We start from the raw sequence: 26,995 nt of genomic DNA on the forward strand, positions 1-26,995 counted from the left end.
GTGTGTGTGTGTGTGGCGGCCCCCCTCCCTCGGGCCGGAGTGCGACACGGCCCCCGCGGAGCATCCCGCGGGCGGGCGGGCGGGCGGGCGGCGGGGACCCCCCGGGGGCGCTGCTGGCCGCAGCCCGCCGCAGAGCCGCGTTGTTTTTTTCCTCCGCGGCCCCTTCGCGGGTGACACAAAGATATTTCTGTCGCGCTGCGTGTGCGCGCGTCTCRGCAAAACAAGGGGGACGGCGGCCAGAGGGCTCGCTCGGCTTCTTGTCGCGCCGGAGCCTGCAGAAGGGCTGCTGAGGCCGAAGGCTGAAATGCGGGTTGGTGCGCGGGGCGGGGGAGGGGGAGGTTGCGGTGCGGCTCCCGAGCGTGGGGAAACGCGGAGGTAGCCCCTGTATTTGGGGGGGCTTTGGTAGGTAGCTCGGGAAAGGTCTTCCTGTTTTTAGGAAGGAGTTTTGCGTCCCTGGGCTGGTGGGAGGGAGATGTGCAGGAAACTAGGAGAATCCTAACGCGGGTCCTGGGAMGCGCGTCCTGTGCATCTGTTTGACTTGGTGGATAGTTTGTGTCCTAGGGTTGGTTCTGAACTTCTAGGGTTTTCCTTAAGGTGACTACGAGCAAACCCCCCCCCCCAATCGAAGCTGGCCTGCCAGGTTTCGATGAGCTGGGAGTTCTGGGTTTCATCAGGGAAGTTTTTGTTTTTTTCTCTCTAAGCATAGAAAGAGTAAGGAGGGGACCCAAAATTCTGGAGGAGGTAGCCATCACTTATTTTGAATATCAACCCATCAAATATTTACATATTAATCTTACTGGTATTCACGACGATAATACACGATAAACATAAATGTTGAGGACCCTAGTTATTTTGTCTCTTTCTAGGAACAGGTATTAAGTAAAAGCATGATGCAGAGCCGACATCATCTGCTGTAGTTTGCTCCAAGGGAAGGCATTCCTCCCCTTCCGGGTTGGACTCGAGGTTCGTGGTGGAAGTTGGTTTGTTTTAGACCTCCTCTTGCAGTTGCATGCAGGGACCCAGAGGAATGGGTCCTCTCGTGCTGGGTGCTGTATAAACAACTGGCTCCTGCCCTGGAGAGCCCAAGTCTGGAGAATCAGCTCCGGACAGATGGATTTGTCAGATATAAACTGGCAAGAATGTTAGTTTTAGACCTGCCATTTCCGTGCCTTTTGCACTTTTAAACATAGTTGGCATTGGGGTAGTTTAGCGGTGTCCTAAAAGCCGGGTGCTCTGGAACCAGGAACTGTGAAATAAAATCACCTGGAAGAGGATGAGGGAGGTTGAGATGATTTTCTGAGGGTGAGATTTGGAGAGAGAACAGAAGGTGGTAGTTGCAGGATGATTTCTGTTTCAAAAGTTGAARCATCTACCTGTATATTTCACTTTAAATAAAATATTGTAAATGGACCTCAGTTCTGTTAGGAGCTCATCTGGGATCTCAGAGATCCTTGTGGATTCGTGGGTGATGGTGTTTCTTTCAGGATAGTGGCCTACAAGGTTTTTCATTCTAGTTGACTGACTCTATTTTGGGGGTATGATAAACAAGACCTTTTCTTTATGACCTCTGTGAAATGATCTAGTACTTTCTTTTTACAGTTTAAACTGTCAGATTAAAAATTGTACTAATTGTTAGACAAATCATAAGTATTGCTTGAGATTGCTGTTCTTTTTTTATTTATGGTTTCACGAAAACAGTCCAAGTACATCTGCTGTTAGCTGTATTTTGGTTTTGTGCTAAATTTGGTATGGACATTGAATGTAAGTTGCTTGATTTCTTTTTTTTATTTGTAGTCACTTTCACTGGTCCATTTTTCTGCACTGCTCAAATAGATTAGATGTCACATATTTTAGGACATTTTCAACAAATATATTCACTGATATTAAAATAAATTTCTATATGAATTGGACAGGCAGCTTTCCTTTTTTTAAATAAAAGTAATAGTAAAGCCCTGCATTTTATACATGTTTCTGAAGTCTTCATTATATAGTACCTGTAACATTTTGCATGGAACTCTTATTTTTTGATTGTGAGAGCTATTTTTAGGGAAGGAATTTACCTTATTTTTCTAAATTTGGAAGGTTTTTATTTGCCATTAAGTCCTACAGTGCATTTTTTGATAAACTGGGTATCTTTGTTGTTGTTGTTCCCATGAGACCAAAAAACGAAACTCTGCCAACCTGTCTGAAGCAGGAAAAATAAATAAATAGACTACGCAAATACTGAAAAGATGATGCAGGAGCTAAAAAGGCTTTAGTTTTAATAAATATAAGTAATGTTCATAAAGAGTTTTATTAAAATGATTTACCTTTATAGTGATATTTTAATAAAGCCTTTTATTAAAGCTTTCTCTAAAACCTAACTACAAAGGCTAATTTCCTTGAACAACATCCTTTTAAAAGTAGGGGGTGGCATTAAAGTCCGTACTTGTCTTGTGCCTGACACAGAGTGCCTCGATATTTAGCTGAGCAATGGTATAAAAACAAACAATCCTCAGTCATCTTGTGTGTGGCACCGCTGCTTTTGCCTAACTCCCAATTCCTGTACTGCATCCTCATCCTGCAGGCCATCCCATATGAAATATAGCTGGTGAAAATCAGAACCGTGGTTTTGGCATGTCTTGTAGAGCCTCTAGTATGCCTGTGATGGACAACGCAGTACCTGTTAGATTATCCATTCGAGAATTACCTACCTCTTTAGGGTTCAGAAGTATTAGTTGCTCAAGGCCTCTGTTGTACTTACCTGGGTAATTGAAAGTGTTAAAGGGCAAGCTGGGCTAACTTTCTTAAGTGCTGCTGCACTGAAAATAATAATTGTCTTATTTTTCTTTTATGATAGTACTCTCGAAAGAGATGTTACAGCAGGATTTCTACTTGCAAGTGTGTGCTTTCTTGCTGCTGTATGAATAGGAAGGGTATGAACAGGAGGAACTTCTTGAATACAGGATAGTAACATTAATGGGGATGGAAAGGGAGGGGTAGTTGTACAGATTGGGCTTCTTCCTATGGTCATCCCTTCTCCTCTTTACTGGATTCTCCATTTATTCAGCAGCTTGGCAATGAATATGTTGCTTCAGTATCAGTCCTTGTTCTTCCACTAATCGTGCCTTTTAAATGGATTTTGCTTTTCATGTGGCACTGACTCATTCTCTTAATAGGTTGATAATTTCACAGCTCCCTGTCGCTAGTTTGTTGTTTGGAACAGAAGAAATACAAACGTGAGTCTGTCAGGCCTTGTCACACAACGAGGCGAAGGCACCAAACAGGTGAAGGTTGGGGAGTGCAGCTTTTCCCTTCCAAAGAACAGCTGTTTGTCCAGTTCTTGAAATTAGGTGACTTTGCTATGAAAGCCACGGTAGTGTACTCCTGGAAAGGTCCTCCTAAAGGATGTTGCGCAGATATGTGCGGAAACAGTCTTGTATGGTTAAAGAGATGGGAGGGGTTTTCCCCACAGAAGGAAAAAATGATGCTAAAGCAAAAGATTGTATTATAATGTTATGCCTCACTGAAATGTAACTTGGGCTTATTTTTAGGAGGGACCGTTAGTAACTTATACTAGTATTCAGGATGTTCTCTGTGCGCGGGCTTCCTGTGCAGCGGTAACTGAGAAATGGGAGCTTATRAGCTGCATTTTTTGGAGCAAAGCTGTTAGGTGCATAGCTGTAAGTCCTAATTTTTGTTTTGTCTTGTTTTGTTTTGTTTTTTTGTCTTAGGCTGTGTTTTTTGGTTTTGCCTGGGAGCTGTGTGACCATAGCTGAAGTGGGCTGGAGACTGTTCTGGTAGCAGTGGGTTATTTTGTATTTACCTGTGGCATTGGTCGCGTGTGAAACTGCTTGACTAGCCATGCTCTGGAGTCTGTAAGGACAGAAGGAGGTACAGACATGTTGAAAGGTGTACGTGCAGTTCTGCAGGGGGTCGTTGTATTTACAGCCAAAATACAGTGTGTGGTTCTGAACACTTAAATTGTCAGGAAAGTTCTGGTAAACTGGAAGGGGCGAGAGAGTGCACTGCTATATCTAAGATATTACAGGCATTAATTTGTGGAGGCCTGATGAAAATGATTGTGCTTTGAATGAAAAGGAAGAGGTAGAGGCCTGATATCGGAAATGTGCAAATGTGAAAGAGGGGAAGGTGGGCTAGGCATAAGTGGGAGGAAATACAAGAATGTCGGGAAGAAAGTGAGGACTTGTCCACATCCTGTGGTGCCATTAGCAAGAGAACTACTCTGTTGCACTGTAGTACTTCGAAGGTACAGGGGCCTTAATTAGCTGTCGGGAGCATCCTTAACAACCTTAGAATTTCAGATGAGTGGCACTTATAAGGAATAAACTACACAGTATTTGCAGAGTTAGCACCCTGTTGGAAGAGATTCGATGGAGGAACTCTTCCTGGGTAGCTGCTGAGACATTTTGAACAGGAGTTGTGATGGTGCTGCAAGGAATGAATAGAGATAGGTTTAAAGAGCCTGCACTGGGGCTGTGCCTCCCACATGTGATTCTTGTGTGTGGGAATATAGGGATTTTTTTGGAAGAGTGCTGCTGTGGAGTAGGTTCTCCAGTTGTTCCTACCTGTATGTGGGTTGGGAGCCAGCAGAAAGCCTTGAGTGCTCTTGTTCAGAGTTTGCAGTGGGCTGTGAAGCAGGCAGGGGAGTGGGGACATGCTCAAGAAATGTATTTTTGTGGCTGAAATTGCACGAAGTGTGCTTTTATCTTTTTCTTAAATAACTGGAGAATCAAGCTTCCACCTAGTGATTGAAACGTTACAGCCTATCGTTTAGGAGTAGATTCACGAGACTTGAGCATTATTACAACATCGGTGTTCTGCATCTGAGCAAAAAGCTGCCTTCAGTGATGCCTGTGATTCTGTTGCAGTAAAAGTGGTGTGTGGGGTCATTCATCTAGGAGATGTTTACAGTGTTCCCCATCCCGGCATACATATCTGCTTCTGGAGAATTCCCCTGGACCAGGGCTTCATACTGCCCTCGGCCTTACAATATTAGGGAGCCAGTGTGATTCAGGGGGTGGTTCCTGCCCCAAAAAGTGAGAGATGAAGGGTCTGTTTCTTGCTTTGCCATTCAACAGAGCTGCATAATTCTCTGTGGTGTCATTTTCCTATCTGGAAAATAGGAGTAGTGGTACTTACACACCTTGTCAGAGTTATGCATTGAAAATATTTGTGTAAACTAAAGTACTCATGTCTGCAAAACATTTTCACTTCCGGTCTGACTCTGCATAGTCCAAATGTCCTGTGCATAGTAAAAAACTGCTTTTTTGGAGAGTAAGCAGCTCAGAAGACCTCTCCTTCCTGCAGAGTATTGAACCACATGGTTTATAACATGTTGCTATTTCTTACCTTTTTGTACGTGTGTCCTTTTCCCATCAAATGCTCCGTTTAGTGTCCTCAGCATTCTTTTTTAGTGCAGATGGCTCCTGTGAATGGGCTTCATGTAAGAGGGGTTGCTGTGAAATGCTGCATTGCCCTGGTATTGTTAAAATTGGGGAAGCTCTAGGAATACTTATTTGGAAATTTCAGTATCTGCAATGTATGTGAACTGCAGCCTTGTCTGAACTGCTTGTAATCTTATTAATAGTTTGAAACAACCACATCAGTCTTGATGGCTGTAGGAAATTGAAGAAATCTGATAGAGAAAGCTCTATTCATCTCTGGCCAGGGCAGCTTTGTACCCCACAGTATGCGTATTGGTACTGGCCTGTCTCACTTAAAAGGTGCCTGCCAGAGGAGCTACCATCACTGCCTTGGGGAGGAGATTTTACATTAGGATCAACAGAACTTGAGAAATCTGCTCAGCAGGACTCTACAGGAACCTCTCCCTTGTGTGTGCGGTGGTGGGATTGGCCTTTACTGSCTGCAGATTAATAGCGCTGGGTTTTGTCTCTAGTCCTCTCTTTGTGAAAATAACCTTCTGTGCATAACCTGAGCGGGAGCCAAGGCCRTGAAGTCAGCAGGCAGCCTGAGAGTGTGGAGAGGTGTTATACCAAAGCCCAGATCTGGTGGAGAGGGGCTCATGGCACAGGGTGAAATTACCCCCTCCCAATGTGATTCTTCTGGAAACTGCAGAGAAAATAGTGCTGCTTACTCAACAGCAGATTGTATTTGAGTGGAAGGAGCTGTATGGGGGGTGGGGGGGAATCAACCCTAAAGACTGCCACGTCTGCTCTGGTTTCATCTGTTGGAGATGTGACATCGCTGACTTTTTCTCCTGTTTGCTGTAAAGCCTGTGTTCCCTCTTGAGAGGCGGAATAGGTTCCGAAGCTTTGGACCAGTTGGAGGGTTTGTGGAATGATGAGTTTGTGATTTCAGTAGAAGAATCTGTGGTCTGTCTTCAGTATGCCTGCGTCCTCCAGCATCAGTCAGGTAGCTGGATTGCAGTCCTTTGGCTGGTCCCTTGCCCTGTTTGTGTAGGGCTCTCCAAGGTGAGCTACTCCTAGCTACTTAGAGGCTTTCATTTGGGTGCTGGAGCTCGCAGCGTAGGTATTTCACCCAGCTTGCTCTTGCTGCATCCTGCCTGGGTTATATGGGTAATCTCACTGTGATGATTTTTAAAAGTCTGTGTGATGGGAATGTGAGGCCTCCATTTGGTGTCCTTCTCTGTATCTTTGACTGGAAGAGGTTGTTCTAGACATGGCCGAATTGCTGCTGCAATGCATTCTCTCCTGTTTGACTCCTCTTTATAACTTTGCTCCTTTGTGATTTTACCCAAGAGCTGCATTTTCTTTGAGGGTCTCGGTACTGCAGATTTGGGTGGCTATTATGTACAGAACTGAGAGAGAAGTCCAGGACATGCCGGGGGGGAGGGAGGGAGAGGACAGAAACCTGAGCGCTGGGATCTCTGTTACTGCTTAGGATATTACTTGAGCAGTGTTTTTCTGCCTCGGTTATCCAGCCTGTAAAATAGGACTGATAGCACCCCGTTACCCATCAGCAGATCCTCCTAACCACTTGCTGCTGTTGGTGCTCAGATACCTAAATGCCCAGTTTACCTTACAGTTTAACTGAATCTTGCCAGGAGCTTTCTTAACAGGTTTTGCCAACAGAGCATCATGCCAGGGATTTCTTTCTATTTGGATTTAAAATGTCTGCTCATGAACAGCCTTGTTGCTTTGGTGTTGAGGGAACTGGATATTGTATCTCTAAGTATTCTCCCTGAGCATTCAGCTCTCAGAGGAACCTGAGCAGGGCAGAGTGGAAGACAGAAACACCTTAGATGCTGTAGTTAGTGTGCTTCAGCTCTGGGTGTTGGCTGTGGAGGAGCCAGATCATAAGTACAACTCTAAGGGTAAAGATTTGTATTTGAATATGAGCACTCCTTTGTGCATGAGGCAGCTTGCAGAGCACTAGGTCACTTCTGTTTCCTCTTGTACTAGAAGGGTTGGGTGGTGGATTTGTTGAAGCCACAAGTGGTTCTTACTTGACTTAGCTGCTCTGTCCTATATGGTTTTGCCTCTGAAATGTGAAACATTTGTGTCTCGCTGAAAAGAAACGCCTACAGGAAGTTGCTGCTTCTGAGCCTGGTGAGGTTTATAGGTGCATCAGAGTCAGTTTGTGCTGGGTCTGATCTTATTTAACACCTTGCCTGGACAAGAGAGCAAAGAGTGTAATACTGATAGTCAGTGCTTGCAGATTGCTCCATGTAAGATACTTTTCGCACCTCCCTGCAGTAATTGATTCCTGATTCTGAGGGGTGTGAAAGCCCTGCAGTGCAGCCTCCTTAATGAGAGATCCATTATTCCTTCTTGATAATCCAGTGCTAAAGGGCCTGTTCCATCCTTACATAATGATGGGGCGGGTGGGTAGAAAACTGCCACCAGTTTCTCTGGATGACTGATGCTGATGGACACTGCTTCCAAGGAAAGAATTAACCACACACCTTAGGTTTTCTGCTGCTTTTTGAAAAGGAGGGGGAGTTGCATGAACGCAAGAACTCATAAGCACTTCGTGGGCTGAGAAACAGCTTTCCTGCTGGATTTTTTTTTTTTTTCCTCTGTGCTGTAGTCTTGTGTCCAGAGGATGGACTATTTCTTATCTTTGTCCTCAATTACTGGAGGCCAGGGCTCCTCTTCAGGGTGGGGCATTGGCTGTCCAGCCCTTACAGAAGCCACCACAGAACTTGTTAATGTTTCCATATAAATACAGTCAAACTCTTCTCCAGACTTCAGTCTGCATTATTTGTTTTACAATAAGCTACAAATCCACCCAATCTGGCTGCTTTTCTCAGCTCCCTGCCCTCCCAGCACTGGGAAAGCTGTTTAGCAGAGAAGCAAGGTGTCTGTAGTTTAGAGGCCAAACCTGAGCTATGGAGATTTGTTCGCCCTAAAATTGTCCAGTGGTTTGGTAACAGTTGTGATTCCTGACCTGTTGGTACATTTATATGTGGGACAGCAGGTGAGGCTGCTGCAGACAGAGTGAAGAAAATAAGGTCAGGTCTTCTTATGTGACARCAGGGGGTGAAGAGGGCATGGCCTGTTTTATCACTGCCTGCACAGCTCCACATTGCACCGACTAGAAGAATCCATCTGCCCTTTTCGTGGTTCTGCTGCATGGCTCAAAGACGGGGTGGGCCAGCACAAGGAGTGGCCTGACGATGGGGCTGGCCAGCTGACAAGTCTCCTGGCGGACAGCTTTCAACAGCATTACTCAGCTAGCAGCAGACCTCTGCAATAAATCTTGGGAGATGTGAGCCCGGTCTCCCACTCCCTGTTTTTACAAGGAGAGAAGATTCATGGGAGATGCAGAGTGAAGCTGGGATTGTGCAAAGCGGAAGAATGAGTACTGCCAAATATACCTGTTCAAATAATCAAGGAGTGGCCTTGCGAATGAAGCAGGAGCCACCTTTGCTAAGGGGTGTCCGTCTTTTCCCTGCACACTCTAGACTGCTGACTTGTCTCTCCAGTCTGGCAGGATTTGGTGCCACATCCGGGATCTTCAGGTGTACCAACAAATTTTAGCAGCTCCCCATCGCACTGAAAACAACGCAGCTGAACGTCAACAACTGGCTTCTTGTGGCCTAGTCCCTTGCCATAGCCTTGGACTTCCTTACAGCTCTTCTGCATTGATCCTACTGACTCTGTACTTGGACACTGATATTTTCCTGTCGGTCACCTCTTTACTAACTTCTTGCAGTCTCTCCTAGGAATCAGGCTTTATTCGATGCCTTCCCAGCTAGGCTGATGATCCCTGCTGCCTGGCCCAAACAGGGCTCCTACAGGATATAAGTGTATCTGGCCCCAAGCCCCTAGGGCAGCTGGTCACACTGTGTCACCAAAGCTGTCCTCAGGGCAGCCTGCGATATCTCACACCACTGAGGCAGATGGTAACCATTTCACAAATGGGTGATTCGTGGTGGGATTTGTTCCAGGAGAAGTGATGGAGTCTCCCTGTTGACAGATAAACGTTTAGCTATGAGAAGTTTTAACAAAAAGTGAGAGTGTGTGTATTTAAAGAAGAGTGAATGCCACTAATCTTTTGTAAAACTATACCTGTTTTTTAAAAAGCTTCACATGACCAATAACATTAGAAGCCATAATAGATTTCAGTTTAGGATCAGTTTCAAACTCTTTTTTTACTTCTCTTCTGGAAATACAGTTCAGTTTATGCAACCTGTGAATTTTTGAACAATGTGAATAAAACTTCAGGTCAAAAATCTACCTGCTTATGGAGAAAAACCTTTTGAATATTAATCTCTGTTCTGTTGCTTTGTTTTGTGTTTGTGGCTGCTGCTGTAAAATGAGCAAGGAGTAGAGGTTTGCAGCAGAGTCGGTAGTGGTTTTGGGTCCTTTAGCTGAGTGACTGCTCAGTGATGTGCGAGTGCTGAAATGATTCCTTCTAGTGTGTGTGTTACCTTTCATAAATCTGTTTGCCCTGCTCAATTAAGGCTGGCTAACTGCCAGGTATTCAAGCTCCATTGAGGTCTTGTGAATAAAACACCAGCAGTCCAGCCTCCTTCATACATAGATTTACAAAGAGCTTTGTAGACAATCCCGTTTGTCAGGAGTCTCTCTCTTTGACTGTGTTTTCAGCTCAAGGGTTTCCAGTTGTTACCAGTGCCAGTAACTCAAGCTTTTCACATGGCCTTTTGCAGGACAGGCTCCCCATGCTTGGTGAATCCCTGCTGTACTTGCATGCTCTGGCATTTAAAGGTCCGCTTTTGCTCTCTGGATTAGAGCATACCCCTTTTAAAGGGAGTTAGGCAGGATCAATAACAGCACATCAAATCCAAGGCAATATGATGAGGGTAAAAAGATTCCTGCTTAGCAGAGCTCTTAGCCCAGGAAGTGATTCTGGTGCGGCTATTTGCACTCTGGGGCCTCTAATTTAACTAGTCACATTGCAGCATTTTCTGATTCTTCTGTGACACTCTGTATTCTGCGCTCCAGTACTGTCACTGGATGTTACAGGATGTTGCTGGTCCTGATAATGGAAATTCAGCTAAGCTGCCTACTAAAAGTGATAGCAAACATTCTCCCAAAGACCTTTATAAGCCCAGAGAGAAACCTTGGAGAAATGATAGTGAGAATGATCACGACTTCCCTGTAACGAGGGATAACCCCTTTCTTTAGGGGCAGCTAGCAGACATGGGGAACCTGCGCAGAGGCTTTGGCAAGGCTGTCCGACTTGCAGATGTCAGCATGGTCAGGTGCCTTCTAGTTCTAGCACTCCTAATAATAAGCATGCAGATGGCTGTTCAGTTCTTAATGAACTTGACTTTATCAGACATGGCTTCACTCTGCAAGACTGGAAGGCCTTTAAGATCCCTGCCTGAATTCCCTGTCTGGCTGTGTGATGGGAAAATAGGCCAGTGGCATAATAGCCTTTGGAGGTGTAGCTCTGTGTAGCCTTTCTGAAGTGCTGTGCTGTGGGTGTCCTGGATGCTGAGTGATCCCCTTAGCTGATACACCCATGGGCTGTGGCTCCGCTCTGCTGCTGACTGGTGTTGGGAGGGACAGGCAGCAAGGTCCTGCACGTGGGGTGGCTCTGAGTGGGGTGGCTCTGACCGGGCCCAGTGCTGCTGCTGGCTCTTTGCACAGTGACCTTATTTAAATAATAATGCCTCACCTCCCCGAGGACTTATTTTCCCCTTTGGAGCAGACTTGTTTTCCCCTTTGGACCGCGCGGGTGGTGATATGTAACACACAAACAAAGATGTGTTTCAGATTCTCAGCTTCAAAGCACTGAAGGAGTTCAAAGTACACTGTGAATTTCACTTGTCCGAGCAGCAGTGGTGGCTGTCCCAGGAAGTTTGACAAGGGGCTTTTTCTCAGCATGTCCCCAACTCCTCTGCTCTGGAGTGACTGTTTATTCCATCCTCATCCTTTAAACGATATGAGATGTAATCAAGAGGCAGCTAAGACCCAGTTACATAACTGGTTGTCAGGGTTTCTCTTTGGCAGCATTGCTCTGCTTGCTGTTTGCTTACTGACTTTCAGGAACTCGGGACTTTTCTGTTAACCGGCCAACTCTTGAACTTGATGTGACATTTCACCTTTTGTGATGCCTAATTTTTGTCTGCTGTTTCACATTTTCTGAAAGTTGAAATGGGTTTTCTTGCTTGGGATTGTGTAGGGTTGTTACAGGATTAGCATGGTCTGGACGGGCCCTGAGCAGGCTCCCACTGTAGCCTCTTGTTTAATATACCTGTAAAAACGGTGGCCACGCTCTTGCCAGCACTGCTTAGGGCTGGTTTGCAGCATCCTCTGCTATTCCGCTCCGGTCCAGGGCTCCCCACAGCTCTGCCAGTTCAAACAGGTCGTTGTTCTCAATCCAGCATCCCCTTTCCTGCCAAGTCAGTGCTAATCAGTGTTCTTCTCCCTTTCTCTTTTATGTCTGTCCTACTAATAAAATACAGTGGAAAAGGGGAACTAAGGGAGGAGCTAATTGTTTTCTTTGGCAAAAGGTGACCATTTGAGCAAAGACTGAACCAGGCTGGAGCCAGAGATCTCTTTGCCACTCTGCAGGAAAAGGGGTCTAGAGACTGCTGGTCAGCCCTGTGGCCTCAGCAAGCCTTTGTGCTACAGCCCCGTGTGTCAGTCTGGCTAGGATGGCTGTGGGGCTTCTTGTGGAGCCGGGTGTTTTTCCTGAGCATCCTGTGGCTGCTATTGCTGAGTGGCAGAAAATATTTTTCTCCCTCTCTTCCCCCACCCCACTGCTTGCTGCCTAGCGCACTGATTCCAGAGCTGCTTGCTCCTGCCAGTTGTGATTTAAATCCTGCAATGCAGGACATTCAGTCCGTGGTGCCAGGTTTATTGGTCATAAACTTGCCCCCGGCAGCTGCTTTTAGATAGGCTGTACTTGGCCAGTTGCAGGTGGCAGCACATTCTCAAGCTGGCTGTATCCAACGTGTTTGTGGTCTGTGCTTATTTTGTGTATAATGGTGATGGCCCAATCCTCTTACCTGGAAATCATGTTTGATAAGGCATTACTGGTGGAAGTTGTAGCCTCTGGTCAGAGACAGTCTCCTTCAGAAAGAGTGATGAGGGACTTCTGACTGCATTTGAAACATGCTCTCAGCTGAATGAGGTTCGGAAAGGGTGAAAGGTGGAAGGTCTGATATATATAGCCTCCCGTTATGCCAACACAGGGAGTTGTACCCGTAAGATAAGACCTTAGCAGATGGTATAATAAAACTGCCAGCAGTTTTAGGCCTGAAGTGGAGATTTTACAACAAGAAATCTATATTATTATGCATTAAAAAGCTAGATTAAACCTTTGGGTTAGAGAAAACTTAAAACAGCGAATTAATCTTTAAAAAATGAAAGAAAAGATATCTATTGAAAGTAAGCAAAGTTTATTTTCTGTTTGAGGTAAACATTTCCCTTCAGTGTTCATTCTCCCCATGTTTTAGCTTTGTCCTAGTCCCTGAGAGCCAAAAAGAAAGCAGAGAGACTGCCTGTCTGAGTGAAGGTGTTAATCATAGTTCGTTGTCCGGGCAGGGATCAGAGTGGAAAAATTAACAAACTACATCCATTGTGAGAAGTACCTTTAGAGCTAAAACTGGTGTTTGAAGGTGCCAACAACAGAGATGAAGTGTAATCTTTTTTATGAAGTGCTTTCAGGCCCCACAGAATAACTGCTGAACCCTGAGGTTCAAGAATCTGAACCTGCTTCATTTGAACCTTTTTTATAGACTCCTTGACTCTCTTTCATGGCTAGCAGATTGGGAAAGGGAATTTGAAGAAACAAGTGCTTCAGTTACCTTCAGGTGATTCTTTCAAAGCATTAATTGCTGGTACGAGTCATTACCGTAGTCAGTGTGGAACCATAATCCTAAACCTAACAAACCCAGCTACCAGTACTTCAGTGACAAATCTGATGATAAATTCCAGTGTTGCAAAGAAATGGTCCTTTCTCTTTCATTTACATTTAGGGATACTTGTGCCTACCTGCTTTGTGTTAACCTTAGTCTTTTAAAGCAAGGGCTATGTTGACCATCCTCTTCTGTATTCTCATATTTAAAGGAGTTCACCTCTTTCAGCACTGGAGTGGTAGAAAGAAATGATGCCATCAGAAGTGTGTTCCTGCAGTTAATTTCATTTAGTGTCTGAATCTCAAATCCCACAAGGTTTAGCTAAAGAGGAGGGGGTTAAAACCTTGTAACTTAGCATGTCTGCTCTCTAAATCTGTCTGCAGTTCTAACAATTGTGCATCTCTTTTACTCTCCACTTATTCAAAGCTAAATAATCTGATGGCATTTCCCTGGTTCTCTTTCATTAAAAGGCAGATCGGGAGCGGCGCAGAGAAATTTCCTTACTAGATGACATTTCATCGCAATGTCCGATCGTTTGGGGCAAATAACCAAGGGAAAGGATGGGAAAAGCAAGTACTCGACTCTCAGCCTGTTTGATAAGTATAAAGGAAAGTCAATAGAAGCTATCAGAACTACAGGTAAGGAATGTCTGGGGAAAGCTCCTTTGGGGTTCTTCTAAGACTGTTGTCGCAGAGCTAGTTTGGGTTGTTGGCCCTGTGGGTAGCATGTCCAGTGGGAAGCAGCTGAGTTGCAGAGCTGTGTGTTACTGGTGCTGCATCCAGCCCTATATGACATTAGGACTTGAAGGGAAGTGTCCGTGCTTCTTTGTGCTGCTGAGCTGCTGTTATTGTCGAAACATGGAAGAATTTTGGCAAAGCACTGGGGAACGGTTGGCCCTATGGTTTAGCCTGTGTCCTTGCTGCCAAGCGGGCCAGCTGCAGACTTGAATGAAAGTCTCCTTAGGGCCATAGGCTATACCAAGCCTGGGCAGTTAAGCTGACTGTGAAGTACCTTAAGTGTTAGTCAGACCTTGTGTGTAGGTGAGAGTCAAGGACTGGAAACCTCTGGGGGAGAGCCTGGGTTAGTCTGCAGTAGAGACATTCCCAGAAGCAGATGATGGGATTAGAAAATGAAAACAGATTGTCTGGACTGGCTCTGGATTGGTATGGGAGTAGAAGACAGAAGAAAATACCAGCTTAGTGAATGTGATCTGGTGGCTCAAGATGGAGGGCCTAGAATTCAGGACTCCTGGGTTATGTTTCCAGTCCATCTCCCAGCATGTGAGTTTGGATTGCCACGTTCCCCAGCTGTGAAAGGGAGATGGTGATTCTACTTTGTAAAATGGAAGAGAAGTATCTGCACAGGTAGTTAAAGACTCTGGGTATTTTCAGTTAGGGAGAATTTTTGCCTCTGTGTCCTTGGCCCAAATCTCCCTCCCCACTGTTGTGGGAGGCTGCCTGTCAGCTGGCTGCTGCAAGAGAGACGGCTGCTTTGCAGTTGTCCTGCAAGTAACGATCTATATGTCGACTCTGTGTCATGAGTAGCAGTAGTGGCACTGCTTATTGTACAGTTCTGTTGGGATTGTATCCAGCCACGGTATGCTGATTGAGGTTACTTAGCCAGCAGGATCTAGCCCTCTGTGACTTGCCTTGTTCGTTTCTCTCTAGTTATTCCTAGACATGGCTTACAGAGTCTTGGGAAAGTTGCTGCTGCCCGGCGCATGCCACCTCCTGCAAACTTGCCTAGCTTGAAGTCTGAGAACAAAGGAAACGACCCCAACATCATTATAGTACCCAAGGACGGTACAGGATGGGCAAACAAGCAGGATCAGCCAGACCAAAAGAGGTAGGCAGAGCTGCTCTTTGAGTTTTGTCAGGAAAGCAACAGCAGTTGTGTACTGCTGGGCTACGTCTTGGACCTTACAGGGATCAATTGTTCTCTCTTGTCCGAGCGAGTGCTGAGCTAATGTGTTAGCCGGATCTTTTAGCAAATGCTATATTGCCAGAGTTGTTTGTCTCTCGTCTTGCCTCCCTTCCCCTTTGATCTCACCTCTGCTGTCTCTTTCTAGTTCCAGTGTGACGGCTGCACAGCTGCAGGAGTCGCTGCCGCAGCAGGGTTTGCAGAAATCTGTCTCCAATTTACAGAAGCCGACACAGTCAATCAGTCAGGAGGTAGGTGCAAGCAGTCTCCGTGACTGCCACCCTGTTTCCCCTGTGCCCAGGCAGCCTGAGGGTTTCCTTTAATTGTCAGTATTGCCCTGTGCAAGTAAGAATTGGCAGATTATAATTCACAGAACAGCTCCTGTATAATCAATTCTTTTTGCAATAGAGTGTCTTGACTCCAAGTCACTATGCCCCAGGAATGCTGTACTGCAGTTAGAGCATAATTCTGTGCACGTTTCCTCTGTACCTTTCAGGCCTATGGGGAAAGTGTAGCTTCAATCTAGAAAGAATGGCTGGAATGCGGGATGGCTGGTTAGCACTTGTAAACTATTTTATTTTGGGTCTAATTCAAGTGTCGCTTGGTGACAACAGATCCGGCTCTTGCTCCCAGCCAAAGGCCTGATGAGACTTGATAAGAAGAGATCTGGTCATGTGGGAGAAGTAGCCAGTGTCAGGACCTGAAAAAACTACTGGCAAGTAAGAAAGCTTCCCCAGAGAGTGCAGGGACCTGGCCCCTGTGTGCTGCTGACTTCACACTTTTAACTAAAAAATTCCCTTGAGATTCAGGGAAATCAGGACAGGAGTTATCTTCTGAAGAGAAGAGTGTTTCATGCATGAGAAAGTAGGGTAGCTTCAAGCTGAGTGTAGTATGGAAGAAATCTAGAAGATTGAGAGGGACCATTTGGGAAAATGTGGCAGAACAAAGGGAAGGCTTTATTAAAGGGAGGAAAGCAAGAGAAATGGTTTGAGGAAGTAGTTGGTGAAGGTGGTGAGAGGAGGAGAGATCAGAGGCAGGGCAGAGAAGAGGAGGATTTCCCATGTAGCATATATATTGCACTGGAGTGGGGAGCAGTTGGCTTCAGTCTCAGCAGGAAGCTGGGGAGACCTGTGGTATCCAGTGACATCTGGGTGACCTAGCGGTCTGAAGCCTGGTAGATACCATCCAGGAAATGAGGAACAGTCATGAAAGTTCACTGATCTATGGGTTGTTGGGGGGGTTTTTTTGCTGTTTTGTTTTGTTTTCAGAGTACAAATTCAGTGCCAGGTGGACCAAAGTCATGGGCACAGCTGAATGGAAAGCCAGCAGGACAAGAAGGTGGTGAGTATGATAAACAGAAATGGAGCTGGGTATGTGCCTGGTTCTCCTAGACAGGCATGAGAGGGGGTGGACTCCATTTCTCCTGGCCTCCCTGTCTCGACTGGTGCAGAATGGGACGTGGCTGTCTTGGTTACAGTGCGGTGAGGCATAGAGAATACCGAGCCTTTTTTGCATCTGTGTAGTGTGTTGGCTGGAGGAATGCAACAGCTTCAGTTTAAGTCTGTCAGTGCAAGACGCAGGTTGAACAGAATGTGCCCCATCACCCCAAACCGGAATGGTTCATGCACTTGGCTTGGGAGCAGCAGGGAAGCAGGGAGTTCTGGGAGCTGAAGGCTTTGAAGGAGAAGGGAAATGTTTGTCCCCTCATAAGCAGCTTCCCTCAGCCTTCAACAGTGTGTAAAGAGGTGCTGAAAACAGAGTGGAGGAGGGGAGGGACTGGTTTAGGAGAAGAGAAGGAAGGAGATGGGAGCACATGAGAGAGACTGGAGATGTGGCCGCTTCCATGGCTAGTGGCATGGGGAGCTTAACTTAAAGAGGTGGTCAAAAGTGAGGCTGTAACAATAATATCCAGGGAGGCTTTACACAGCATCCTTGGGCCAAGGGTGTTACAATGTCAGTGGGTGGAAATGGCATTGAAGATGCTGCAGAATCCACTTGTTTACACCTTGGCTGAGGCCTTAAGTCTTACTGACTCACTGTGTTGCTAATGGCTTCTGCTTGACAGAGGATCCTGGAGCAATGTTAACATAAATTGGGGTTTTTAGTTGTCTTTGGGTGCATCCGTTTCTACACAGGGGGTAGTTTCTAGCTGCAGTGAGTTCTGTCATTTAAACTGCAGTGRGAGTAACAGCTCAGTTCCACTGTCCTAATGCGAACAGACCTGGAACCACTAGGTCATTAAGTGAAACTGTAGAGAGATTTCAAAGAACTGAGACAGCTGCAGAATGCAGAAATGCAGGGGACAAGCTTATCCTAAATTAAATGAGTTCCTTAATGAGAGGATGTTTCTCAAAGGCTAAATGTCAAAGCAGAAACTTGTGATCGCCTGAAGCTGGCGGCCAGTGCAAAGAGTCTCTCTCACTTGGTTAATTGATACTTTTTTGAGACTTGCTATATGGGCCTCCTGTACAGTCAGTTTCAAATCTGATCCTCTAACAGTGTTAAAAATTTTCTGAAAACTCATTCTAGGTCACACTCTTATCAATATAGAGGTCTCAACCCAAGAAAAGAGTTGCGTATGTGGCTAAGAGCAGCTTAATTAGAAGGTAATTGAATCATAGAAGCATCTGAAATCTGACTGAGAGGGCTACTTAGGCCCTGCCATGCTCACACCTCTTCTACAGTGGCATTGAACAATTGCTTTTCCTTTCAGGCTGGTAGAACAGTTTCTAGTGTTATTGACAAAGGCAAAAGTCTTCTGCTTTTTGTTCATTTAGGTGTCATTTCTGTTAAAACATCTATGGAGGGAATATCCTGAAGTCGTGTGATCTAGTAAATTAGCTATGAGCTGCTCCGTGCCTGTTTCCTGCATATAAGGAACGTTTTGAGGAAAAAAAGATGCACCACATTTTTTTCAGTGTGATGAAGCCTAGGGTTGTGGAGTGCAAGTTGTTAGTGCCTGCACATTAACAATCATTCTATTGTGCAGCATTATCTTAAGGGGAAAAGATAACTTTTTTTTTATCTGTGAGGGATGGGGGGGAAAGTCTTCCCTGGAAGACACTTGAATGCCATTGATATTCTCRTTGCCATTCTAGTTCAACAGAGTAATGCAGGAGAATTCAGAACTGTGGCATATTAAATATCTGAGCTGTGCAGTGTGTGAGAACTGTCCTTCTTAGTTTTCTCATCTGTCCAAGATATTTGTAGATGTTATAGACAGGATGTTATGGAGATGTTATCTTCAAGTTCCCGAAAATGAAAATTACTAAAGAAGCCAGTTCTTCTTGACTCTTCAAGGCAAGAATGGGTAAAAATAGATGAAATTATTTTTTTTTGTCAGATCTTCAGTAATCGCTGATATTTGTAACGTGATAATTCTGAAATGTTCCTTTTAAAAGGAGCGTTAGACAAGTAACACCAAAAAGCAGTTTTTAAAGCAAGCATTTGTGTTTTAATGTTGAGCGGTGCAATAGTGCTAGCAATTTCCTTTTATTCAACATTATCTTGCTGATAGATCTGGGAGAATTATTGCTATATTCTGTTTTCCAGTCACTGCGAGATCTTTTTAACAAACAAAAAGCTGTCATTCTAGGGTGGCTGATGACTCAGCAAGACAATCGCTAAAGACAAGAAATGAACCTGGCCAGATCTGGCCAGGGATCTGTACCTTAAAAATGCTGAAGGCAGTGAGGATAGTGGGGTGTAGTATATAGCACTCAATGCTTATCTGTGGTCTTTCACGGAGTATATTCCCAGAAATCTTAACAACAGAATCCCCCAGTGGAGTGAGATCTGAGCAAAAAGAGCCTGAATAGAAATGTCAAACACTTGATAGCAGGATATCATTTATAAAGTGATCTTATAGAATTTGTATCCTTGCTTCAGTCTGAATTTCATACTGTACAGAAATAATTGGAAGCTGAGAAAGTTCGTTCTGTGACTTTGTTGAACATGAGAATTTAAATGAAGATCCTCAGCTAAGAGTGTGGGAGTATTTGGTGAGGACATGTGTTGTCGTGTTGGTGACAGTGTCTTGGAATGTTTCGCCGTGAGCTGATACGATAGTAATTCAGGTTTGAATATGCTGGAGGCCCAGATTTTCAGGAAGCACGTTTCCAGGCTGATCTCACGATGGAATTGAAACAGTGGAAAGATCTTCTCCAAGCCCCACACTTATTTCTTTGACAGGTTCAAGGGCCTCAAGCCGACTGTTATCCTTCTCTCCCGAGGAATTTCCGACGCTGAAAGCAGCTGGCGAGCAGGACAAGGTTGGCAAAGAAAAGGGCGCCTTAGATCCGTCGTATGGGCCAGGACCAAGCCTCCGCCCCCAGAGTAAGTGAATGATTGCATCTTTGGTCCTTACCTCAGCTCATAACCCTTTATAAATCATGTTTTGGGCAGGGGGAAGGGCTAGCCAGTCTGCAGTAGTGTCAAGATATTCCATCCCCACATTTACATTCTCTCTTTTTATGAGCCTTTGTGTCCTGAGTTGCTTAGCAAATGACTGCAGATTCTTACGTACCACTGGTGTTTACTGCCTGAGTTCTGTAGTCCAGACAGCTAAATATGGACTGCCGTCTACTGTATTGTTTCATTAAAAAAATGTTGCGTGCAGGAGGGGAGAGGGTTTACAGTGTTCTGCGAGTTAATCTGGTGATGCTGGAAAGCAGGCCCTTCCCCCGGGGAAGGGGAGGGGCACAAAGGAAAGGGGTGAGTGGTGTGAGGTGGCTTCTAGTTGAGTGTTTGTGCGTGGTTTAGATTACCCTTAATTCTGCAGGGTGAGTACTGTGGAGATGGGTCGCAGAGTTGTTGTCGGTTGGAATTTCGGCCTGTCGACAAGTAGGGATGCCACCGGTGCGGTAATTGCTTAGTAACAGCTGATGCTGCTAGTCTCTTGGGAAAGAAAATGCATTTGGAAGTTTTCCTTGGTCCCTGATGTATTTCCATATTCTCAGTTTAATTAGGGCCTGACCAAAGTCATTTGAACTTGGAGATTTTCTGGCTAAGTGACCGTCTGCATTAGCAAATGCTAACATATGTACTACCTCCTTTCCAGATGTCACCAGTTGGAGGGAGGGCGGTGGGAGGAATATAACCTCTGCCACATCTCTGACCGCCTCCCCTGCTGAGCTGGGCAGCAAGACCTCTAGCACTGGAGACGGAGCCCCCTCCTCAGTGAATGCCAGCGATTTGAAGGAGCCGTCTCTCCGCCCAGCTCAGCCTATCCGTAAAGGGGCTTCGCAGTTCATGGGAAACGTGTACCAACCACCTACATACCATGACATGCTACCTGCTTTTGTAAGTTGCCCTGTCCCCACAACTGTGTAATGTCCTTGCTTGTAATGTGAGCGTGAGTTGAGAAAGTCGGCTGAGATAGGCGATTTCCAGATTCTTCCCTCAGTTATTTCCCAAGACTAGCTCAGGGATCCTTTCCTTGATCTGTTTTTAGTTTCCCCTGTTGCGCTTTACCCTTTCTTACTCGAATTATGCAACACTAATATGCTCCAAGGAGAAATGAAATAGCCATGGCCTTGCTCAGCCCGAGGGAAAGTTGCTGGTTTCCCTCTAGAGCTGGAGAGGGTAACCATTAGCATATGGTCTGTTAGCCAGGCAGACGTGAAATGTTCGCCTTACCTTTGCGCGACCACAACTACTGTGGCTATGTTGTAACCTAATCTGGTTATGTCTTTCTATGGCGAAGAGAAAAAAACAGGCTATTCTGCTCTGCTGTGTTCCAGATGTGTCCACAACAGCCATCTGAGACCCCTGCATCGCTGGACCGCGGGTCTTTCCCTGTTCCTCAGCTTCGGCTTGAGCCCCGGGTCCCTTTTAGACAATACCAGATGAATGAGCAGGATGGGTAAGACTGCTGTGACTGTCCCTCTTGAGAGGCAGGTTCAGGGTGAGACATAAGCTTTACACTGTGTAAGAACCTGGGCAAAGGATCCAGTCCTGTGGGTGAAGCTATAGACCAGCCACAGAGGAGGCCTGGTTTCAGCCAAAGGATCAGCGCTTTGCACCTACTACTGCAGCATCTGAAATGTTGCAGGACTGTAAGCATTGTGTGTCTGAAGAGCAGGCAGATGCGAGGGGGAGTTGTGTGTGATCCTAGACTGTAATGATAGCAGCTCTGATCTGTAAGCCCCCAAAAGTGGGTACCAGGTAGATGGGAGAGGAGCTTTGCTGGATGGGGCAGATACTTGGAGACCATGTATATAAGCACATGGTAGAAAAGGACTGATTCATTGTTGAACTCAGCTCTGTGTTGCTTTTTTTTTTAAATTTATTGTTACTTGCTGTTTCTAAACATTTCTTTTTGTCTCCTTGTAGAAAAGAGAACAGGCTTGGTCTGTCTCGCCCAACGCGTCCAGTTCGGCAGCTAGGAGAGAGAGCACCCCGACCCACCATTATCAACGCAGAGAACCTGAAGGGGCTGGATGAACTTGACACTGACGCGGATGACGGATGGGCAGGTAAAGTACCTCCACCTCTAACTGCAGGCAGCAGCAACAGCTTAGGAAGTGAAGGGCAGTTGTTCCTCCCTGCAGCCCAAAATAGTCAAGATATGCTGGTGGGTCTGTTCCCCTGTCCAAAAAAGGAGGAGGGGAGTTGTCTGTGCAGTTGTGAAGTTGCTGTTGGTGTAAATGATGACACAATGGATCCTTCTGATCCTTCCACCACGCTGTACTCAAGGAACTGGATCTGAAGATTCCTAAAAGCTGAAAACACCAATCAGCAGGAAGATAGCAGTATGGCTGCTGGGAAGGAGTTAGTCACACCTTCTCAGTCATGGCATTCAGAATCCAGGTATATGTGGTCTTGCTTGCTGGCTGTCTCCTCTCATTTGCAGCCTCCAATCCCAGATTTTTTGCTACTCCTCTTTTGGGATCAGCCTAGCTGGTCAGCAGTGTGGGTCCCCACCATCCACATCATTTCCAGTACCTGAGCTGGTGCTGTGCTGGGCATTCAGTTTTCCAAATAGTGTCTACTTTAGTGCCGGAGGAGGCAGGCGGCTTGTCAGGATAAGGCAGGGCCTGTTTTTTTCCRCTCTATATCCTTTCTCTAATCCTGCCATTCAGGCATTCATGATGAAGTGGATTACTCTGAGAAGCTGAAGTTTAGTGAAGATGAAGAAGAAGAAGAAGCTCTTAAAGATGGACGACAGAAGTGGTAAGAAATGGCTGTATTCTCACCAACAGTTGTTTTAATAAATGTAAAATTTACTAGGACCTTTTAAAGTTTTGTTCTAAATGTTGAGGCTTGACCGCTCTGACTCATAGTGTGACGTTATTGATTCCACCTGCACTCTTTTGAGTGGGTTTCTGTGATGTGCATTGATCTTGGAGCTGGGTGCCAGGGTTTTTTCCTGCTCTCCTCTCTGGATCTCACTTTATCCTTCTGTACAATGGCCTTGCTAATCCTTAAGCACCTTGGGAGGAAAAAGCCCATGACTTGGGTTGGTATTTTTTATTTTGGATCCTGTTTCTGTTACAGTCAGTTGCCTTTGCCACTTGATGAATAAAGCTGCAAATGCTTGTTGAGGCAAGTTGCAAACATAAAGCAAAGCTGTTTATATGGCAGGAACAGCTGGGATCCCAGAAGGCAGCGACAGTTGTCCCTGAGCTCTGCAGACAGTACAGATGTCAAACACACCTTGGAGGAAGGAAAGAACTGGGGCGACTCAGTTGGCTTGTCCCGGCCAGTCCGGAAGGTGCAGGAATCACAGCAGCCTCCAAGGAAGCTGAATGGCTGGAGCTCTGCATCTGAATACCAGGTAGGTTGAACTCATGTGGGTGGGCTCGTTCTGCTGGGCTGCTGGAGGTGACACATCACTGTCCTTAAGAGCCTGGGCTGTTATTTCACCGAGAATGGGCTAATGATGAATTACTCAATTGTTGTTTATATCCAGCTGGAGAGAAATCCACCTGCACAGCACTCCCACTTGAGAGAGGGAATTGAAGCCAGTCCAGAATAGTGGGGTTGTCAAAGAGTTAGCAAAAGGAGATCTTCAACCAAATAGAAATAACTCCCCACTGAAAGGAGGGCTTGTGTGCATGAGGATGGAGGGGAAGAAGGCAGGAGGGGATTTTCTTAGCAGAGCAAAGCTTAAGATGCAGGAGTTGTTTGGATCATGCTTACTGGGTAACGTTTCTCCTTTGGCAGAAGCCCACGCTGGGAAGCATTCTCAGACAGCAGTCCCTTGAAGATAAAGATGAAAAGGTGCCACTAAGACAGAAGTTTGTGCACTCTGAGATTTCGGAGGCTGTTGAACGAGCCAGGAGGCGACGAGAGGAAGAAGAGCGGCGAGCCAGGGAGGAGCGTCTGGCAGCCTGCGCTGCGAAGCTGAAGCAACTTGATCAGAAATGCAAACTGGCTCAGAAGAGTGGAGAGACCCAGAAACATACAGAGAATGAAGATCTGAGGCCCCCAAGCACAGAGAAGAATACTGTGCAAGAGAATGGCCATGTTTTCCGTAGAGGTACAGAAACAGTGCTCACCTCATCTTGTAAAAGCTGCTTTCTTATTGGTGTGATGATCTCTTAGAGCTGTGGTGGAGTTGCTGGGAGGGAGCAGCTGGAGGGTGCTTGAGTTGCATTTGAGAGATTAGCTCCTTCCCGTTTTCTACAGGGTGTTTTGGATTGGTGATGAAGGTTAGCGGTGGTTTGTTTTCCCCTGCCCCCTCCCCCCATATCCTGTTAAAACAAGTGCAAACTTCTGTGGCTTCCTTATCCGCGTTCAAGCGGCTGTGCTTGTGGAGATGTTGTTGGAACCGGCCTCTTGATCTTCTTGGGGTTGGATGGTGCTATTAAGAAAGTGCTCCTGCTCACAGTGCAATAAATCCATTATCATTAAGTGCTGGCATATTTAAGGAGTCACAGGGGGAAGCGGACTTTTTCCCCCAGTGCTTAAGCAGAAGGTTGATAGCAGAGGGGAATTGGAATTTACCACGAAAACAAAGATGAAAAGCTTTTTAGAACTGTCAAGGCAATTCCAGGAGATTGTTACAGTCATATATAGCACCTCACACACAGAGTTCAGCTGTGTAACGCAGTCAGGACATGCTCACAGTCTTGTGTGATCAGTGCTGTGGTGGTGCGCGCACAAGCACTGTAATGAGCAGAGCTCATCAAGGTTTATTTTCTTCTCTCCAGCAACCCCAGAGTTTCACGCACAGGATGTTTCTGTCGGTTACCTGGAAGAAGAGACTCCTGCCCCAGCAACAGCAGCAGCTCAAAGCAGCAGTGAGGAGGAGCTTAGAGAAGCTCCCTCCCCAGCACAGGAATTCAACAAATACCAGAAGTCTCTTCCCCCCCGATTCCAGAGGCAGCAGCAGCAACAGCAGCAGGTAAGAAGTGTGACATTCCCTCCCTTCTTCCCTCGGACCCTCACCAAACAGTSACATTTGCCCAGCTCCCAACACAATCAGCACCAACTAACCAGCCTTCTTCGGGCTGGGAGGTAACAAATGGGAGTTTCTCCCCTCCCAGCCTTTTTCAGTACTGTTGAGCACAGATGAGCTCCTATGCTGGAGCTGCTGTGCTTAGGGCTTTCTGGGGCTGAGGAGAGATGTGGGCAGGCCAGGTTTGCTGCTTGCCTGGTAGAAAAGTAGAAGATGTCGGAAATGTTGACTGGTCTGGCATGCTTATCTCTGTGTCTGCTGACAACGTGACATCCTCTTAGGACTATGTGATTTGTAGCAGAGCTCTGGTTTGCAAACAAATGTGTATGTAGGGGGAGCTGGGGACGTTCCCCTTCCCACATCCAAAGTCAGAAGTGCAGCAGTGGGTACCTTGTTACTTACAGTAGGCCTGATCCAGCAGTGTCTTAACACCCTTGGCTGGCAGTGACCCTGGTGAACATCTGTGCCTACTCCCCTGTGCAGTATGGGAGCTGCTGCTCTTTGGCACTTGCAGTAGCAGGGTGTTGAATATAGAGGCAAAGGGAAAGGAGACTGCGGGCTGAAACCCTTCTGGGATCAACTGCTTCCATATGGCTTTGCACTTGCTGTGTTCTAACCCTGTTAGCATGGGCAGCCGTTCGCCTGCCAAGGGCAAACTGTGCTTAGGTTGGCAGGTGGTTGGACTCTTGCTGCTGAGCTGAACATGAGGTGTGTGAAGTGGCACACTTCTTACCTACCTCCTTTGTAGAGAGGTGGTTCTTCACATCTGCTCTCATCTTCTACACAACCCTTTTTTCTGTGAGGCTCTTTCAAAGCATTATTCTCTTTGCACTTTAAATATGTTTAGCCTTTAGGTGTTTCGTTTCTGTTTCACTGCAAACTCTCCTTTGGGGAGAGACCAGCCTGGACTGTTTTGTACATCTTATATTTCATCCAGCTTTATAATCCTTTATATGTTGTTGTACATATTGTCCAGCTCTTCTTCCAGCTGCAGTGAGCCTCCTTGGAGCAGCAGAGTGAAGCCAAGGGGCAGAATATCCAGGCTTGAGATAATACAACATTAATTGACATTCTTTATAGAAGAAACACTTGAAATGTGATATAATCAACGCTGCTGCAAACCTTAGCGAAGAGACCACATTTGGCTTCTGCTTGGGAGCTTAGTAATTGCTCTTTTATAGCTGTTCCCCTGTGCTTGTTACTGGGCAGTTGACATTCTCAGACATTCTCATGATTCAAAGGTACAGCAGCAAATGTTGCTAATGTTACTTTATAAAAGAGATGCTCTGAAATGAAAAATAATTGGACGTCTTTGCTGTCAGGCTAGTAATACCTCAGGTCATTGCTACTGGAAGAACATGAAATTTTCACTTTATTTTCTCTTATCGTTTGTGTCATTAGTATGTATGAGGTAATTTGTATTTTGGCTGGTTCACATTGCTACTTTGGTAGCGATGGTTCCATTCAAAGAACAAAATAAAAATAGTGTTAGTGGCATAAATGAAATATTTTCTCCAAGATCCTAGAGCACTAGATAAATGCAAAGATTATATCTGAGTTATCTGATGAGTTTCTCTCTTGCTATAATGATGTGTCAAGTTCAGATTTAAGGCTTTGTTTCTTGCTTTGCAGTAGGGAATTGGCTTTTTTATAAACAGTTATAGTATCTGACACTGTTGTAAGCTTAGTAAGAAAAGAATGGAGGCAAGCTTGACAGGTAAATAGATGTATTTCATGTTAATTGGAGCTGTTTACCTTTTGAAAGCTTTCTCCAGTACATAAAACTCCTTTCACATATAGGTTCTTCTTGGACCTTTGGCAAAGGTTAAATGTCAGATCAGATTAATATCCATGACAGTCCCCTGCTAAAGGAAGGTAAACTGGCCATTTGGGAGATGGACTGACACCCTTGGGTTGCTCCTTGTCTCTGGAGGATGCACAGGAAATAGTATAAAATATTAATTGTTTTCTTAACTGAATTTAGGATGTTCTTATCTAATGTGTCTGGCTAACATGAGTAGAACTAATATATATGCACACCTTATAATTGCATTTTCTCCAAAGGACAACATCTTCTAAAGTATTTAGTTCCAATTAGTAAATCGCGTTTGACAGGAAACTGTCCTACATCTCATTGAAGTGTGGGGAAAATGTGGGCTCCCATCTTGAAGCTGATCCTTTGTGTTCAGCCATGTAGTTTGGTGCACAATGGCGTGACATCCTGGCTGTGTTTACCATGTCCTGGGTATTTAAAAAATAACAATTGCTGCATTCCCAGTTGGTAGTGACTTGCCCTTCTCTGTCTACCTGCTCCTCTTACTTGTTTTTTGAGCCTCTAACACATTAACTGTGTTTTTCTTGGGCTGGCCAGTTTGCAAGTGTGATTCCTGGCGCTGTGACAGTTCTTGTCA

The 26,995-nt window shown here is 45.6% G+C and overlaps 1 protein-coding gene across 31 annotated transcripts in view; it reads left to right on the forward strand.

Moving 5' to 3' along the window:
* PRRC2B (proline rich coiled-coil 2B) overlaps positions 1–26,995 on the forward strand; it is a 66,785-nt gene that overhangs the window by 15,422 nt on the left and 24,368 nt on the right. For 28 of the 31 annotated variants that reach the window (XR_003252929.1, XR_003252928.1, XR_003252931.1 and 25 more), the window contains 12 exons: positions 13,732–13,899; positions 14,929–15,106; positions 15,330–15,432; positions 16,450–16,522; positions 19,373–19,516; positions 20,241–20,482; positions 20,923–21,044; positions 21,515–21,657; positions 22,264–22,354; positions 22,766–22,958; positions 23,348–23,663; positions 24,337–24,530. Coding sequence is in view for 27 of the 31 variants with exons in the window: in XM_026062386.1 (XP_025918171.1) it covers positions 13,785–13,899; positions 14,929–15,106; positions 15,330–15,432; positions 16,450–16,522; positions 19,373–19,516; positions 20,241–20,482; positions 20,923–21,044; positions 21,515–21,657; positions 22,264–22,354; positions 22,766–22,958; positions 23,348–23,663; positions 24,337–24,530 (1,914 nt within the window). In the remaining 4 variants the exon portion in view is untranslated. Of the gene's footprint in view, positions 1–255; positions 311–13,731; positions 13,900–14,928; positions 15,107–15,329; positions 15,433–16,449; positions 16,523–19,372; positions 19,517–20,240; positions 20,483–20,922; positions 21,045–21,514; positions 21,658–22,263; positions 22,355–22,765; positions 22,959–23,347; positions 23,664–24,336; positions 24,531–26,995 lie in introns of those variants that run through there. The other 3 variants (XM_026062384.1, XM_026062397.1, XM_026062399.1) reach the window with 2 other exon arrangements.

Source organism: Apteryx rowi, unplaced genomic scaffold (assembly GCF_003343035.1).
Source record: "Apteryx rowi isolate R43461 unplaced genomic scaffold, aptRow1 scaffold_19, whole genome shotgun sequence".
NCBI classification, from domain to species: domain Eukaryota; kingdom Metazoa; phylum Chordata; class Aves; order Apterygiformes; family Apterygidae; genus Apteryx; species Apteryx rowi.